The sequence below is a fragment of the Mustela erminea genome, chromosome 1 (genome assembly GCF_009829155.1).
Source record: "Mustela erminea isolate mMusErm1 chromosome 1, mMusErm1.Pri, whole genome shotgun sequence".
NCBI classification, from domain to species: domain Eukaryota; kingdom Metazoa; phylum Chordata; class Mammalia; order Carnivora; family Mustelidae; genus Mustela; species Mustela erminea.
This window is the reverse complement of record NC_045614.1, coordinates 28,162,551-28,180,709: the sequence shown is the minus strand read 5'-3', so window position 1 is coordinate 28,180,709 and position 18,159 is coordinate 28,162,551. Positions and strand designations below refer to the sequence as shown.

Below are 18,159 nucleotides of genomic sequence, written 5' to 3'. Positions count from 1 at the left end.
GGCATAATTACTTTCCAGTGCTGTGATTTTCTAGTTAATAAATACTTTGGGGGGTTACAAATTCTTAAACATCAACACTCTATACCCCTTGAAAGTAGGGTGCCATTAATTAATATAAGAGCTTATTTCAGCATTTTGGCCTCATTGGCAGCACTAAAAACAAAACAAAATAAAAACCAAAAAATCTCCTGCTTTAACTCATGCAAGTTAGGCTTAAGTCAAAGTGTGGGCAACTAATCAAATGATGAATGCTCTGTTGACTACCTGGATTTCTCTCCATCAGGGCAATAAATAGGGCTTTGGAAACTTCACAGTGAATAAGAGGAAACCAGATGTCACTGGGTTGCACTTAGAGATCTCACCATGTGGCCATCAGTCCAGGGTTCCAGCTCAAATAGAGTAAGAAGGGAGGCAGTTAACATATTTTTGCACAAAGAAATATTGGAAGAACCTCAGGTTTCTAAGAAAACACAAGTGGCTGCCCAAGTTTGGCAGCACAGACTTGTTATTATTTTGCATCAAATGAAAGCAAGAGGGGATTCATTAGGACCCCAAGAAAGGCCTAAGTGGGTGACCATCTGCTCAATAACCAGCATGTAGAGAAAGGGTGTTTGGTGTTTGGGGGAGGAAATGTGTGCTCAGAGGATGCTGGCTGTGTGTGTGACAGAGTGAGAAAACATCCAGAATCATGAAATGTAACTCAAGTTGGCCTAAATGGTCCAAGAAGCCTTCTTGGGGAGTTTGGGAAGTGTGTGACTGAGGAGAGGCGCATACCGGGCCGGGCAGGAAGGATTTTTATGCCAGTTCAGAGCAGAGTGGGCACGGGAGACAACTTCCATGTTGCTTTACAAAGGGCCCAGAAGGAACCTGTCAGAGAAAGGTCTGCCTGCTCCAGGCAAGCACTGAGCCACCGTCTCTAATTCCAGATGTCGCCACCAAGTCACCACCACACTGGTGCATGGGGCACCTGCGCTCCCTTCTGTCCCCACCACCACCTCCTCGACCACATCCATGCCTGCCCAACTCCCATGGTTTCTGGTCCGGCTGCCGCAGGAGCCAGAAGCTCAAACTCCTTCTCCAGCAAGGCCACTCTACGAAAAACTGTTGGAAGCTTTTAACTCTCCTGCTTCCAACCCTTTAATGTCTTCTTTGCAGCAAAAATAAAATCCACATTTCTCAGCCATCCCTATGAGCTGCAAATGATCTACCATGTCCCTTACATTTCTAGTCACTCAACCAAGATTCCTTTTTCCTCAGTGCTCTGCACTTCTGCTCTGTGTGAAATACCCCTTCTGCCTCCTCCTTGCTTCAGGGATTTCTAGCCATTGTTCCCATCTCAGCTTAACCAGCACTTTTCTGGGGAAGCCTTCCTCCCAAAAACCCTCCCCACCCTTCCTCTGTCTCTACAGATCTTAAGGCATGGGTCATTCTTCAGAGCTCTAAGAATATTAAATTATGTTGACTTTCAAGATCTGTTTAAAAAAAATAAATTCTGAAGCATTTTCCAGTTCAGCCCAATAGAAACAACCACATCCCCATTCTAGAAGGTCCACGTTTTAGCCTCACATTTTCAGTGACTTCCCTCCTCTCAGCTGAACCTCCGACCTCTGGACCATCTTTCAAGGTTAATGCCATGCTTAATGCTGTATTTCTGACACAGTTTTACTTAATCTATTTTTTTAAATCGACCCCTTACCTTAAATAAATTTACTTTAAAAGGAAACTTGAGATGACATCATAAATGGGAGAAAACCCTCAAAATAAATGTGATCTAAACAAAAGAATCTTATTAAATTCTAGCTAGAGTCTAGATGGTTCCCCTGTGTCTCTTAGAGGTCATGTTGGTCCCATGTTAAGGACATGCTAGCACTGAGGCTTTCTTTTTGATTAATCAAAAGGGTTGGAAGACAATTGAAAATGGAATAACTTTCAGAAGGATTCAAAACTATTTGTGGTTTTGAATCATAGACTAGAGGCCATCTTCGGGGCCACAGAGATATCTTCCCCATCTTTAAACCATGGGATGTTAAGGCTTCTCAACCTGGCAATTAAGGTTCAGTTCTCTTGACCCCTCTGATCGATGGTCAGGTATGGCCACATCAGGATTCTTTGGGAAAGAGGGATGCACGCAGTCGGCAAAGTTGAACATTATGTGTCTGCTGAAGCTGTTGTCATTGTCCGGAATAACCTTGTCCTTAAAATCCCACCACCTTCTTTTGAGCCCAGGTCAAACCCCAATTTTGTAAAGTCAACCCAAGACCCCCTCCTGGGTATTCTGAGAGCACTATGGCAGAAGTTCTCGCCCGGCCCAGTCCTTATACCAGACTGACTTGTATTATATTACACAGGTATAAATCTGGTCTGCCCTGAAAGGTGGTAAGACCCCAGAAGGCACAGATTTTTGGCTTCTTCATCTTTATAGTTAGTGTAAGACCCATAGCAGTGCCTGGGATATATCATGTGCTCAACAAATGCTTGTAGGCTAAGTTGAAAGTAGAGGCAAAGAATCAGATCTGAAAAAAAAATTATAGATTTACTTCCCTATTTCTTGATATTATTTCCCTTTCAAGACTTTATATAAACACCTGTCTGAACACAGCCATCAACCCATAAGAAATAGTTTAAGCTTTCTGCTCTTTATGTTGTTTTACAAAACTAATAACAATGAAATATATTAATGTACTTTATAACAACACCCTAGTTTATATGCAGCCACTTGCTTCTTTAAGAAGTGGTATTAAATTGTTTCTCCCCCCATACCCTACCCACTGAAGACAATTTTGCATTTTACTACAGGTTAGTTCTGAGTTCTGAAAAACATTTAAATTATGGTGCATCATTCTTCCCACTGTATTCCATTACAGAGCTATAAAAAAAGTCAATAGCCAAGGCAGTTTGAGCATTACATCAGGGAATTAATCTTTACCCCACATACCTCCCGATAGCATGCTCAATGCCCGGGAAGGAGCAGAATGTCACCATTGATGCCTATCAGTACTTCAGTCAGAAATCCTGTTAACACTACCTTCCCCAAAACCATTTCAGGCAGATAAAGTGCAATGACTGCAGATACATTCTTTTAATCTCTTTTCACAGCTATATAGAAATAGAATGCTCTTCCAGGAGCCATCACAGACTTCACTCTGTTGAATGTGAATAAAGACTTTTTGGTTCAAATTTTTGCAAACTTTGTAACTTAGGTGAGCACTTTTCCTCCAAAGAACCAAGTGCCTGTGAAAACAATGTCATCTGTTCAACAATTTCCCTGTTGCGTGGAGAGAAGGAGAGCGATGTGCTGGGGTGCTAAGCATTTTCATGGCCATTTAACTTATGTGATGTAATTATCAGGAGGAAAGACAGAGCACCGTGGTGTGTTGAATCCCAGACAGTCACCTGGAAGGAGCACTGTTCTTTGATGTACTACTGACAGAGAAAAACACTGCCAATTAAATGATGACACACCATTGATTGTGGAACACACTTTGATTTCAGAGATGTGAAAATGTGAAAAAGTGCGTGCCTGAGAACCCAAGAGCTATGAGATTTAAAGGGAGCTGGTGATTTACTCTTCGTTTCTTGCAATAATAAGCCTAAGAGAGCACCCAATGCTCGCCTTGAGTTTGTTCGTCCTTCAGATAGCTTGCATCTTTTCCAGGATTCACAGCTTGGCAGGTTTAGGAACAACCTAAAGGTGAGCCAAGCACTTCCTGTGGTCTTTTTCAAAGGGGTCTTCTGGACCGAGTTACCAAATAAAATACAGGAAGAAGTCTAGTTAAGTCTGAATTTCAGATAAACAAATAATACTTACTAGTAAGAGTATGTCCCAAATACTGGATGAGATATACAGGACACTCATTTCATTTTAGTATTTTTGTTCGCTGACTCTGGGGGCCTGTCCCCAAGGTAATTTGACTGCATTTGACCATTACCACATGCTTTTTATTCTAGGACCATGGCCTTTACTAATGGAGGAGCCTCCATTAATACCTTATCCATTCCTTATGACAACCCTGAGAGTTAGGGATTATTCTAAGTCATTTTACATCTGAAGGACCTAAATTTCCTCCTCAGGTTTAAATGTGTCAGTAGGTTCTTTGGTATGGGCCTGAATTTTGACCATAGCTCTTAATCCTTTTATAGGATATTTAAGGTCAAAAAGACACATATCACTGGGGAACCATGAAGATAGGAAAAACACTTTTGCTCCTGGCCATAACGTCTCTGCCTTGGTCAGTCATCACTGTCATGGGACAGCTTACGTAGCCTAAGAATAGCTGATTGTTATTGCTGTGACTATTACTATGTGCCCAGCACATCACTGCTCACAACTCTTACTGCTCCCTTTTACAGTGGGTAAAACTGAGGCACAAAGAGGTTAAGGAGCTTGCCCCTCTCATTGTCAATGTCTGGGCTAACCTCATCTTCTTGGAGAGAAGTTGCTAGATGTTCCTTAGAACCCCTATCACTCTTTATTATAACACTCTGTTTCTTTTTCAAACTCAGCTGACTCTCAAAAGCCTTTCAGACTGGGCCGTGCCTTCCCAGCAGCAGCCCTCCCACTTGGAAATGCCCCTCTCATTGATAATTAACCATTTAGTGTCTATTCTCCCTATCTGGGGGCCCCCTGAAGACAGTAACAGGGTCTGTTTCAGTGTTCTAATGCCAAGGCCAGCCCCTAGCATTGCAGACACAGAATAAATACTGTATGCATGAAGAAGTAGTCACTGCCTTTCCCTGTGGGCAGCCTAAATTAATCTGGAGGGTTCATCTGAATTGAATGCCCCCACCACCCCTGGCATTAAAGCTTCCTCAAGGCATTTAGTACCTTCTGGATGAACAGCCACTGGAGGTCATTAGAGTTGATCTCTGCTGCTCTGCAACGCTTGTACCGTCCAGGTTCTTGGGTTGCCTCAGGGAGCAGAAATTCACTCCAAACTACAGCATGTTTAATTTCCAGGTCCCCTGGGTGGCTTTTCTGAGGCACAAGTCTTATTCACCAGGATCTTTCCTGGGCTCCCTATTTCTGCTGAGACTGAAAATTTACTCAAAGTCTCCTGAACCAGATCAGCATCCTAGTGTTGCTGGGACAAGCCCCGTGGCCCAGACACTCTTTGACAGAATAAGAAAGAAGCAAAACAGTTCTGGAGCAGGGTTTCCAAGGAAAGCCTCTACTCTGTGGACAGGACAAAAAGCACTGGGCTTGAAGGCAGATGTATTATTTCTCAGGTACATGGGTTCTGTCTGTCCACATACACGTTTCTCCCAAGGGTGGGCTTCTCAACGTTAAGTGCACCTTAGAATGAGCTGAGAAGTTTGGGAAAAAAAAGTCCCTAAACTCGGGCCGTATCCAGACAAATTAAAGCAGATCCCCTGTGTGCACCTGGGCAATAGCCATTTCTTGAGTTCGCCAGGGTATGCCAGCGGGCAGCTAACACTGAACACGGCTGCCCTAAAGAAAGCCCCACGCTTCCATCTGGGAGTTTTCGGAGGGAAACCTCTAAGTTTTAAAAGCCACATACAACAGAGCTTTGCAAATATGATTAGTTTTTGTTTTATTTATTCCCTACCTCGCATAAACAACTTGGAAGTGTCGACACAACGTTGCCATCTGTAAGGCATATGACAAAAACAGACGGTCGCCTAATAACCAGGGAGGCATTAGCGCTCACAGGCTCTAAATTATTTGGATTCATCTGGTATGATCTGTGGTGATGAAGCCACTTAATGTTTGATTTCTGGGTCTTTTCGATGGCAGTACCACAAGTGGAGAGGCCATATTTTCCAGGCTGTATATATTGTTCTTTGTCATCCTATTGGATTGTTACAAGAGGGATTTATAACAGACCTAAAGCTAGTATCAAAATGAAAATTAGTTCTCGAGTAGAAAAATAGCAATCCCGTGTGCCTCGCCCGTAGCAATTGCGTCATATCTGCCTCCGCAAGAAAGGAAATGACTTCTTAATGTGGTTTTCTTCCACTAAGGAGAATTAAATCTATGTGGCAAAATGTAAAACTAGAGTGCTGGCAGCCATATTCTGAACAGAAGATCCATGACCCTCATCAACATACTTGTGGCCCAGTCATATGCTAATGAACCTCATTTAGGCTCAAACTTACCCCAAGTGGAAATACAGCTCAGCTGGAGAGCTGGGCTATCATTCCTTCACTGTTTTGCCTTGTACAGCAAAGTTTGTTCTGAACTACGGGGGAAATTTCCCTACCTGCTGCAAGGGGCCACATGGTTCAGGGCCAGGGAGAGCGGGTATGGGGTGTCTCTGCGTTAGATTTACAGTGATTTGGGCCTGAGATAGGAAATTCCATTATGGCAGTGGAGAGACTTTTTGCTGAGGCAGCAAGATACTTTTCAAAGGATCTGCCTTTTGTGGGGGTATGCACCTGGCAGGCAGAGCTGGCCACTCTTCCGTGGCCTGGCAGTTCCTCTGGGATATAGAAAATGGCGAAAATTATTGTGAACAACTCTGTCACTGCCTAGCTGGGTGAGAAGTTCAACAAGCGAAGGAACTTCCTTGGATCTCCATTTCTTCCTTGGTAAGATGGAGCTAAGTAGTCCCTGCCTTATGTATAGATGATGGTACAGATTAAATGAAATGATACACATCAAAGAAACTACCCGTTCATATCATAAATACCAGCCATCATTGTGCTGTTAAATCATTTACCTCAATCTCTTCAAATGACTTACAAAATACTACACCGTGCATCTGAGGAATTTATACCTTTAGCATTTTACAACGGATAAAGCCCCACACAGGAATAACAAATCTAGTTAATAAAACTCAATTGCAATAGGAGATGAAGGGGAAAAATTGAGCTCTTCCAATGAAAAGTTCTGAGAACATTTTCTCTCTGATAGAATTGAAATTTTATTTACTTTCTCTGTAAATCTGAGACATATACAAGGTGTCTTAAAAAATAAATACGGGTGTTTGAAGAGGATTTTAAAATGATTTAATTGAGTTAGATCAATTGTTAATTTGTTGATGTTTTCTTTCTTTTTCTTTTTTTTTTTTTTTTTTAAATCTTTGCCTCCTTAAGGCTCTTTTAATGAATATGCTCTTATTTCTCACTCAGTACTCGTGGCTCCTGTAATATTATTATGATTTGCTTGGGCTATTTTGGTTCACTGAACAAAATGTCTATCTAGTAGGTAAACTGCAGGCCAGCTTAGGGGAATGGTCATGGGGAGGGGGCCAACTCCTTGCCTTCAGTGTCGGTGAGTAAAATAAATGAGCGATGCCAGCTGAGCCTAAGACTAGAGAGTGGTGGGGGTTCTGGAACATGGGAGGGTGCTCCCCTCTGTGACCCCCACTCGCCACCTCTGCAGATAAGATAAGGCATGGAAGGGACCCCAGGCTAGCCTAATCTGGTTATTTGATCACAAAAGCTGGAAATGAGGATTCTTACACGACACTTGTCTATTTTCAAATGTGGGCAACTAATGCAATAAAAAGATACACAACCTTCCAGCCTCTGATTTGCAAATTGTGTTCAGCTGACAACACTTGTTCTGAGTTCCCGAGGACCCATTCATGAGCTGATTCCATTGTTTCCTCCAAAGCTCCAGAAACATGACAAGGAAGAGGAGGACGCCCCAACCTTGTGGAGGTCCGAGGAGGAAATGGCAGCAGAAGCCGCAACCCTGCGGGCCTACTTTCAGTGACTGTGCAGGTAAACACTGGGCATTTCATCACTCACACCCTCCATGGGGCCCCAGAAGGAGGCTCCCTGCCCAGGATGGGTACAGACAAGCAGGCGCAGGGGGGTTCAAAGACATGAAAGCCAGAGTGGAGAAAACCCTGACCCTCGAGGCATGGATTCCTACCTCTGGGTTTCCTTTGCCTCCCTGCCTGCATGCCACCTTCTATGGGGGACTCTCCTGTCGGCTGCCTTCCTTCCAGTCTACCTCCAGTCACTGTCCTGCCCTTCTCCAAACAACCTCACCAAGCAGGCCAAAAGAGTTTGCGAACCTGATCATTTAAAAAGCCCAAACCCGGGGCACCTGGGTGGCTCAGTGGGTTAAGCCTCTGCCTTTGGCTCAGGTCATGATCCCGGGGTCCTAGGATCGAGCCCCGAGTCGGGCTCTCTGCTCAGCAGGGAGCCTGCTTCCCTTCCTCTCTCTCTGACTGCCTCTCTGTCTACTTGTGGTCTCTCTCTATCAAATAAATAAATAAAAATCTTAAAAAAAAATAATAATTAAAAAAAAAATAGCCCAAACCCTTCAAGAGCTCACATCTCAGACTCCCTCCTTAGGCTTCACAGTGCTGTAAGCCAGCTCACAACCTCCTGAGCAGAAATTTTCTTCCACTTGGATCTCTTCTCCTCAGTTAAATGGTCTTTTTTTTTTTTTTTTTTTTTTAAAGATTTATTTATTTATTTTAGAGAAGAGAGGGGAGGGGCAGAGAGAATCTCAAGCAGACTCCACAACTGAGCCTGACACAAGGCGCGATCTCACCACCCTGGGACTGTGACCTGAGCCAAAATCAAGAGTTAGATGCTCAACAGACTGAGCCACCCAGACACCGTGGTTTTATGTTCCCCTTTAGTTTTGGCTGCTGGGAAGCTCAAGGTCACAGGGAAAGATCAGACATGATAGAATTACTTCTTTGCATTACTGAATGTTTAACTGTTGGGAGATCACAGATTTAAGATTCTGGTAGAAGGCTATAGCCAGGCTCTTTCTTCAAAATATGTATATACACCAAATTTTTATGCGTTGTCCAGGGCCTCATGGATCTTCTGAAATATACTAATAAATGGGGCTGCCACGAAATATAGGGGCATCCCTAGGCTAAAAAGTACCATGCAGCCTGCATTTTATCTGGCGGCCCTGTCCGTAAACCTCCTTCCATGGACCTTGGATAAAGCACTTTTCCCCCCGAATAGTTTCTTTTTGAAATAGGCTGCTTCATGCAGTCTTGTGTTTACATTATAAGCTGCTAAAGTAGATCAGACACAAATTAAAAACACAATTGGTGAATATTGGTAGCAATTGAATTATATAAAATTGTATCCACTACTTAGTGATCAGGATTTTTAGGTAGGAAACACCTTCATAGTATTCTGTTTTCACTTTGAAATAGACGTCTTTTTTAGACAGTTTTTAATATACATGCATTTCTTGGGCATTTTCTCCCCACCCTCCTTTTTAAAGTATCCTAGTTACTTAAAGACCCACTATCAATGGCCTTTCGCCCATTATTGTTTAAGGATGTCATAGCATCCAGGCACTTGCATTCTAGAACGCTTATTTCGCTGGAGAATGAAATCGGCGGATGTCATTGATTTGTCAGTTCTGTATCCAGTTGCCTGAAGGGCTGCAGTGTAGTGCTAGCAGAAGCTGTCTTTGATCATTTATTCTGAACCTTTTTCACTGTTCACCTTCTCATTTCTTCCTTACTCCCTCCCTGCTTACTTGCTCTGGATCAAGCTAGTCTGCCTAAGAACAAAGACCCATAGGCATAACCTCAGACCCCTTTCTATTCCTCTCACGAAAGCCCGGTGTTTCGTATTGGAATGTCCCATTCAAATGGAATCACTGTTCTTCAGACTCAACTTACAAGGCTCCTTGCCCCCCTCCCCTCCTGGGTTTCTTACATAATGGGTACTTTCAGATAGAGGCGAGAAAGCTCTAGGCTTTTCCCGAGGCTTGCTGAAATATAGGATTCTGCGTTAGGATGCATTTTCTAGATGTTTTAAGAGGATTTAAACTTAGTACCCAAGTTTCCTGTATGCTTTGCTTTCTCAGTTTTTGCTTCTGTTCTGCCTTGAGGCCCCAAATCTCCTGTCTTCCAGGTGAATCAACCTGCCTTGTAAATCTTGCCAGAAAGATAGTCATCCTAACTTTCTGTACAAACTGTTGCCATAGTGCCTGTGGGTTTTTAGACTATTAACATTAAGACCTGTTTTTACAGGTCTTTGGTTATAGACCAAATGAATCACCATTACTGTTCTCAGCAATCAGATGTGGGAGTGGAGAAAAGGAGGGATGACGTGCGTTGCCAGATCGCACAGCTAGTACCTCGGGGGCTAGGGACTTAAACACAGGGTTCTAGGATTTCACCAAGATCATCCTCATTTCCTGTAGGATAAAGGGACTACTATAGGGGTGCCTGGGTAGTACAGTCAGTTAAGTGTCTGAACCTTGGTTTCGGCTCAGGTCCTTATCTCAGGTCAGCCCTGTGTCGGGCTCTGTGCTCAGGGAGGACTTTGTCTGTCCCTCTCTCTCAGCCCCTTTCCCTGCCCCTCTCTAAAAATCAGTCAATAAATCTTTAAAGGGACTATATATATACTTCCCTTTAGAGACAAAGAGGAAAAGGAACTTTCATTCCTGGAAACATGATCATTAAGTTGGTACTCCTGATTTTTTGACAATTCTCTCTCCTTCCTTTTCAAAATTCATCCACACAAAATATTTATACAGTGTTAGGGGTTTACCGTACTTCTAAAATTTCATCAAATAAATACAGCTGTCCTGGGGTGCCTGGGTGGCTCAGTCAGTTAAGCGCCTGCCTTTGGCTCAGGTCATGATCCCTGAGTCCTGGGATTGGACCCCACATCAGGCTCCCTGCACAGTGAGAACCTGCTTCTCCCTCTACCCCTAACCCCACTTGTGTTCTCTCTCTCTCTCTAATAAATAAAATCTAAGTAAATAAATATAGGGCTGTCATACAATATTTGAATATACCTAGACCTGAAGAATTATTCATTGTTTATTTAAATTTCAGATAAACTTGGTCTCTCCAGTGTCTCCCCATTTACACCCTCAGCAGCGAGTCAGTCTCAGGCAGAGGCAGTGTCGAGCTGCCGCTGTTGCTCACTCAGGACTGTATGATTTGCAGCGTGCGCGAGGGCAGAGATGCTAGGCTGCAGCACTGGACTCCATAACAGGAGCCGGCATTACCGAATTGAGAAGACATGGGTTCTCCGACCCCATCTTGCAGAGGATGGGAAAAACAGCACTCAGTGATGCTAAGTGTTATTTGGAGGCAAATAGTTGCAAGGGACAGAGCAGAGACAGAACCCAGTTACCCCCCAAAGACTATTCTCTTAGTGTCTGTACAGCCTGTCTTGGTTGAAAGAGCTCCACTGCCCAGCCAGCTCTGCCTTTCTCTCCCAACTCCCCTCACGCCCTTCGAATGTTCTCTTTGGCCTCTTCATCTGCTCTGGTTGCCTGCCTGATTCCACCTTGAAGCACTTTCCCCTCTCTTCCCTGCTGCACTTCCCCTGCCAGCCAGGTTCATGCCACCTACTCCTGCATCCGGCTCCCCAGCCACACCATAGCGGGGCAGCAGGAACCCAAACGGGGCTGAATTTGCACCAATTGACTTTGCCCTCCTTGTAAGTTGTTCCAAGACTGGCCTAATGCCTCCCTCAGCTGCCTGTCCTCTTTATTACATCCTGTGACCATGTGCCCAGATAATATGACCTTGGGCAAATACAGTGTTTCCCAAATCGCTATGGTTCCCATCTTCTCAGGCTTTTTTTTTTTTTTTTTTAAATCTTTGTTTCCCACCAGGGTATTGTGTGCTCCTTATTCACCTGATTCACTTTTAAACTTCATACCCAAAATGAGTATTACTTGTATTAGAAGTCAAGCATACAAACAAAGACAAAATGAAAAACAACGCTGATGAATTCCAGCGTGGTGTCGTCGCTTGCCTACACCAGCTGGGGCTGAGATTCATTCTCTCTTTGTTAAAAAGAGAGGCTAGCCACCGTTACAGAGGCATTCGAGTCCTGCACCAGACTGAGACTCTGTATGTGACCTATTTAAAAGTATTGAAAGTAAATAAAGCAAGGTTCAATGAAGGTCATCTAAAATTATCTTAAATGATTCTCATCTTTGGAAAACAGCAGTGGCCATCAGAATTCAAACCCAGAGCAAGCGGGCTCCTGGCCTGTGGCTACCCCCTAAGCCAGTGCTCCCTAAGCCTCTTACCAGGAATGTGGAGAAGTCAGTCACCCAAGGGAACCACAGTTGGCTTCCCCAGGGGTAAGAGGCCAGTCTCGTGTATCTGGCTAGAGGACACCGGGCAGGAAGCCCCACCTTAGGTCCCTCATCTAGGCTGATTGGATCGGTTTGAAATCACTGCTTCTCCTGGGAGGTCAACTCACAGGGCTTGGCCTCAACACTGTGCCATTAGCCTACCTTAAAAACCAGTGTGTTAAAGAATGTGGAAACCTATACCCAGAGACGCCCAATATGGGAAATGGCCTATAATAGACAAAAAACCCTGCTCTCTGCTGAATGTTCAGTGTGGAAATACCTAGCAACCTGTCAGTAAGCAGAAACTGCTGTTCTGTATCTTCTTCATGTATCAATCCACATTAATCCTCAGCATAGGACTGCCAGAGGACCACAGAGATAAACATCCCAAACCTATGCACTGTTTTCTCAGCCTCTTGAAGCCACCAGGGCATCAACACCTGCTTAGTTGTATAGAATTCTCTTGATCTTCCCACGTAACCCTGCGGGATGTTTTGGTACTCTGACTACTTCCTGTATCCTTTCTTGGGTAGAACATGACTTTGGATTGCAGTTTCTTAAGCAATAGTGAAAAACAGGCATTGCCTTCGCCAGGCATAGACAGAGCCACAGTCTAAGGGTTGTTGAATGATGCTCCCTCCACTGCACAGACCCCTGATGAGGTGGAAATCCTTTGGTTCCAGGAATTCAACATCTGCCTTCTGCTTCGGTGAATTTATGCCTTGACTCTACACAAGCTGGGCTGAGCTCTAGAATGCAGTTTTGCGATGGGTCTTTTAGTCTCTGCTCTGAATCCCATCAGAGGACTCTGCATCTGTATCCCTTGTGTGAGCATCTTTCCTGGAGCATAGTAATTCTTCGTGTGCGTATTTAACACTTGGAGTTGCTGCCTCCACACACCCACGTTGAGTTTCCTACTTAATTTTAAACCAATGACTTGTGTCCTAGTGAGGGGAGGTTTTACTACCTCCCTGTCCCCTCTCCTGCTCCCTGGTAGAGTGGAGTGGGCTAAGTTGTTTGTAAAGTATGCAAGCATGGCCCGTAACTCGGATAGAAAGTCAGAGTGGGGCAGGTTTCCACACCCTGTTGTGTCAGCAGAGCTCATCTGTAATTCATCAAACTCTCCTCTGTGCATGCCTTTATTTTATAGATAATTGGTTGCCTCTCATTTACTCATAACAGAGCCCGTGCAATTTCAAAGCAACTGAGTCAGCCCAAAACAGCATTATTAGTAGTTACAGAGATACTGTCGAGGCAAAATTTTGACACTGGCATTTTTGAAAAATCACCATAATTCCAGCCACTGGACCACACTTATATCATAATCATGGACAGTCGAGGTAGATGAGAAAGGACAGCTTTGCTTATTTAGCACATGTTCTGGTCACTGAATTGTACCTCTTAAAACACCCCACCTGCTTGGAAAAACTCTCCTCCTTCACAGAAAGGGTCTTCTCTCAGCAGAGCAGCCTCTGATGAGAAAGGCTGAGGGAGAAGATTATAGTATTCTCATGTTTTCTCAGGGGAAAGGAGGGTTTTAAGTTCAGCTCCTTGGGCAGTTCAATCCTAAACCCACCAGGCGATCCCATGCAGAGGTATCCTCAGTACCAAGGAAAGTGTTTGCTAGCACTCATCACCAAACTGATATAATAAAAACTTTTCTTTAGCATGGAAGTACAAGAGAAGATTCTTTTGCCTAATGACGCTTTAGTCTTTAGTATATTCAAAGCTCTTAAAAAAAAAAAATCCATCAGTTTAAACACAGCTGGAAAAAAGATTTTAGTTTGCTTTTCCCTTTCTCTGAAGTTCATGTTTCTAAGGCACGGTGCTGCCTCTCCTTTTATTCTGTGTAGAATATTCTGTCTACCTTTATAGAACCAGATTTCTGTAGTGAGGAATTAGACTCTATTTATTGGATTAATATGTTAATAAATAAAGTCCCTATGATCTAAATTGGGAACAAGAAACCATAGAGTTATGTCTGCTTTAGAAATAATCAAATCTAATGTCCTATTAAATGATTTATTTTACCACGACCCAAAAGGATGACTGTCTAGTTATACTTGAAAAACTTCCCTTTATAAAAATTTAGAGCTGAAGTTAGGTCTTAGTTTATTTTTAAAAATATTTTACCAAGCTCTAACTTTCTCTACATATATCCAATAGTTGAGGCAAAGGATTTCCATAGGTCACTGATGACTAAACAATCTACAGAATCCTATTGAGATTTACTTCAAGTGACAGGAAAAATGACTAGTGTGTTAACCCGTATGAAACTCTGACAGACGTGAAACCTCAGCACAGAGTTCTTTTCAGAAAAGAGTAATCCAAGTACCAAAAATAACTTTCAGTTGCATCTTGTAAAATGATGATGCAAAAAGTCTATCATCATTTCCATCCTTGGGATCCCAATCCCCATCTCATCCCCAGAAAAGGATATCATACATCAATCTTCACACTCTTGCAGAAACCTTTCCAAGATTTTTCCCCACTCCCAAGACTTTTAGCCATCTCTCTACTTGCTTCTCTTCACTCTGTGTGGTGTTCTCTTTTCTCATTTTATCCTTGTCTCTTCCAGAAAGGAATATGGAATATGGGAAAAAGACTCTTTTAGAGGTCGGTGGAGGATAATATGAAGGAAAGAATAAAATTCATATAAGTAATATTTGACCTATCATTTTGAAATAACATTTGTATAATTCACTCTATTCATTCTATGCCTAACATGTCCCTAAGTCACTTCTTACATAAGCAATCCTCCATTGTTTTGAAATTCCAGGGGTGTCAATCAAGTTGGGTGCTCAACCAATCAGGACACACTAGAAAAAGCAGTTCTAAACTGTACTCCTTTGGGTGTTAATATTTTTCCGGTGATCCAAAAGACACTGCACTATGGTCTCCTCCTTCTAATTTATCATGAGTGGTGAGCAATGGAAACTGTGTCTTGTTTATTAAAGTAAAATCCAAAAAAATGGAGGAAAGAGGGGAGAGGATCCAAAAAAGACCATTCAGAGAATTGAAATATCTCACTGGGGCCACTTGTCTCAGTGGTGTTAGTGAAATTAGATCTCCAGCTCAATTCTATGTCATGTGCCCCTCTTCTTCCTCTTCCCTCCTTTAAGGGTACATGAGGTAGAACACACTCTTTGGAGAGGATAGGAGCCATGCAGAGGCAGGGAAAGAGAGCGCTGGGAAGGCACCTTGGGAACTCCATCTTGACTTTCTTGCGGCCAGCTCATTTAGGAGCTGGATACCTGCCACCCATTCCATGACCTTCCCAGACCCCAATTCACTGACCTCACTATTTTGGCTCACTATTACCACTTTGCAACCATGTCACAGGGCAAAGTTTGTTTCCCCTACTAGAGCCTCATGTAAATAATCGAGAATCAAGAGAATGTCAGGTGGCAGGAAATACCTCTTCTAAAGAAAATGACTGTCTGGAGTTTTAAACAGAATTTTCTAGAACATGCCTTGAAAAGAAAGGACTGGTAAGGTAAACTTCATGGTTCTGTAAAAATTATGCCCAGCCCTACCCAACTAAAAAAGAAAAAGAAATATATTTTTAATCACTTGTCCTAAGTACTAGGCATATTCATCACCAAATCAAAGGATTAAAAGATCATTTTCAGACTCCTAAGAATAATGTCTGGATTGTCTGCCACTTTGTTTTTTACTCTCAGTGGAAAAGTCTTAAATAATTTAAGCAAGCTCCCTATGAACACTCTCACGAAATTTACTCTGTGGACTTGGACACATCACTCTTTTGTGCCTCATTTTTCCTCTCTCTGAATTACTATGGTGGAAAACATTTTAATTATATCCTCGGGTTTTTATGAGAATAACACAGAGTAACAGCTAGGAAATAACACTACCAAACCAGCTCTAAATTGTGCTCCTTCTAGATTTAATACTTCTCTGAGGATACAAAAGACATTTCAGTATGTTCTACTACCTCCAATTTATCATGAATGGTGAGCAATGGAGACTATGAATGTCCATTAGTTGTGCCAATACGTAGATTCATAATTTTCCCTATAATTTCCATTATATTTTAAAGATGATAAATTATGGAAATGTTCAGGTTAGGGTAAATTAGTTTAAATAATAATTAAAGAATAAAACCTGTAGGGCAGGATATTTTCAGACCACCAAAAGAGAAAAGAAAAAGAATGACTTCTGCTTCTATTACTAACAGACCAAATAATTCGAATTAAATATCCCACTGTGTTCAACTAGGAAGAATTTTACAGAATACACACAAACATCAGCTAGAGGTAACAAGGCAGTAAGGGACTATAAGGTCAAGATCCAAAAGCAGCCAGAAATCCAGAGAGAGGAGCCCACCTTTTACGGCTGCTTCTCTATTGCGGGCATCTATGTCTTGAAGAGGCAGATGGGACTAAAAATAATAAAAGCTGGGTTTCCACTGGCAGAGTACTTTCTAAATCTCCATACCTGGGTGGGAATGCAAAAATCTGGGGAAGCGGTATCCTTGGAAAAAGAATGACCCAGATATAAGTCTGGCCTGCTACCAGCTACACAGCCCAATTTCAAATCATGTGGGCAATTGAGAAAATTTCACTTTTGGAAATGTAAGATCCCAAATTGATAGTCATATTAGATGCCTGGCAGAACCAAAGGGGGAAAAAAGTCATCCCTGGGGAGAAAAAAAAATACCACACCCAAGATCTTAAATCATTCCTACAAATTATTTTCTTCAAATACCCAACACATGAATGTGTGCATATATATACCCAATAGCATATGCAGAGAAAGTCAATACAAATAAGATTAGAATCACAGGATACCTAAAATTTGAATGATAAGACACAGTCACTAAAACAACTATCTTTAACTGGTTTCTAGGTAGAAAAGATATTTAAAAACAAAGAGCTGGAATCTATAAGAAAATGAGATGATGTGAAAAAGAACCAAACAGAAATTCTAGAGCAGAAAAATACAGTAACTCAGGAAATGAATTTAGGAGCAAAAGAATTACTAAACCCTTAAAGATGAGCCATATGAAAATATTCAGAATGTAGTAGAAAGAGATGAAGGAAGAGTGGGAAAAAGTATGAGTGGTCAGAAAACATAAAAATAATGAGAACGCCTAAGAAATATTTATTCACAATTCCAAAACAGTTTCAGTGAACTCTATATTTAAAGAGATAATGGCTGTAAATTTTTCAAAACTGGCAAAAGTCAAGAACACACCAATGCCAGAGCAGGGGGTATAGTATCCACACGTGAGGGTATCAAGGTACAACTGCAGAAAGCAAAGGGTGAGTCTCAGATTTAACAGTGGGGGTGGGGGTGGGGAAACCTCACATTCCAAAGAGTAATAGACCAAGAGACAAAAGGCAACAACAACAAAACCCCAGAAAATCACAAGACCATGGAATGACATCTTTATTTATCTATTTATTTATTTGCAAGAGAGGGAGAGAGCATTGAGGAGAGAAGCAGAAGAAGTGGGACAGAGTCCCAAGCAGACTTAGGGCTCAATCCTATGACCCTGAGATCAGAACCTGAGCCAAAACCAAGAGTCAGAAGCTTAATTGATTATACCACCCAAGGAGTGACATCTTTAAAGAACTGAAAGAAAATGACTGTCACCCTAGATTTTCATACCCAGTTAACATATTCTTTTAAGAATGAAAGTGAAACAAACACATTTTCTGACAAGGCTGAGAGAATCCATCACTAGCAGAGTCATCCAAATGGAATTCTATAATACCCACCACCAGGCTCACCTGGTGGGTATTACGGAGGGCACGTATTGCATGGAACACTGGGTGTGGTGCATAAACAATGAATTCTGGAACACTGAAAAGAAATTTAAAAAATAAATTAAAACAGGTTGGGTGGCTGCCTTCAGCTCAGGTCATGATCCCGGCGTCCTGGGATCGAGTCCCACATCGGGCTCCTTGCTTGGCGGGGAGCCTGCTTCTCCCTCTGCCTCTGCCTGCCACTCTGTCTGCCTGTGCTTGCTCTCGCTTCTCTCTCTATGACAAATGAATAAATAAAATCTTTTAAAAAAAATAAATTAAAACAAAAGGAATTCTAAAGAAAAAGTGATCAAAGGAAATTAGAAATAATTTTGAAATGAAGGAAGAAAACCTAAAACTCATGGATGCAACTAAACATGA

The 18,159-nt window shown here is 42.3% G+C and overlaps 1 protein-coding gene and 1 long non-coding RNA gene across 8 annotated transcripts in view; one reads left to right on the top strand and one right to left on the bottom strand.

The window, feature by feature from the left end:
• Nucleotides 1–18,159, bottom strand: part of LOC116599402 — a 313,606-nt gene that overhangs the window by 20,338 nt on the left and 275,109 nt on the right. The window lies entirely within an intron of this gene.
• The window catches only part of FHIT (fragile histidine triad diadenosine triphosphatase), a 1,423,921-nt gene that overhangs the window by 1,390,937 nt on the left and 14,825 nt on the right, over nt 1–18,159 (top strand). For 5 of the 6 annotated variants that reach the window (XM_032359195.1, XM_032359190.1, XM_032359186.1 and 2 more), the window contains one exon: nt 7,580–7,689. In XM_032359195.1, the coding sequence (XP_032215086.1) occupies nt 7,580–7,681 (102 nt within the window). In that variant the 3' untranslated portion in view covers nt 7,682–7,689. Of the gene's footprint in view, nt 1–7,579; nt 7,690–11,536; nt 11,590–18,159 lie in introns of those variants that run through there. The other variant, XM_032359177.1, reaches the window with a different exon arrangement.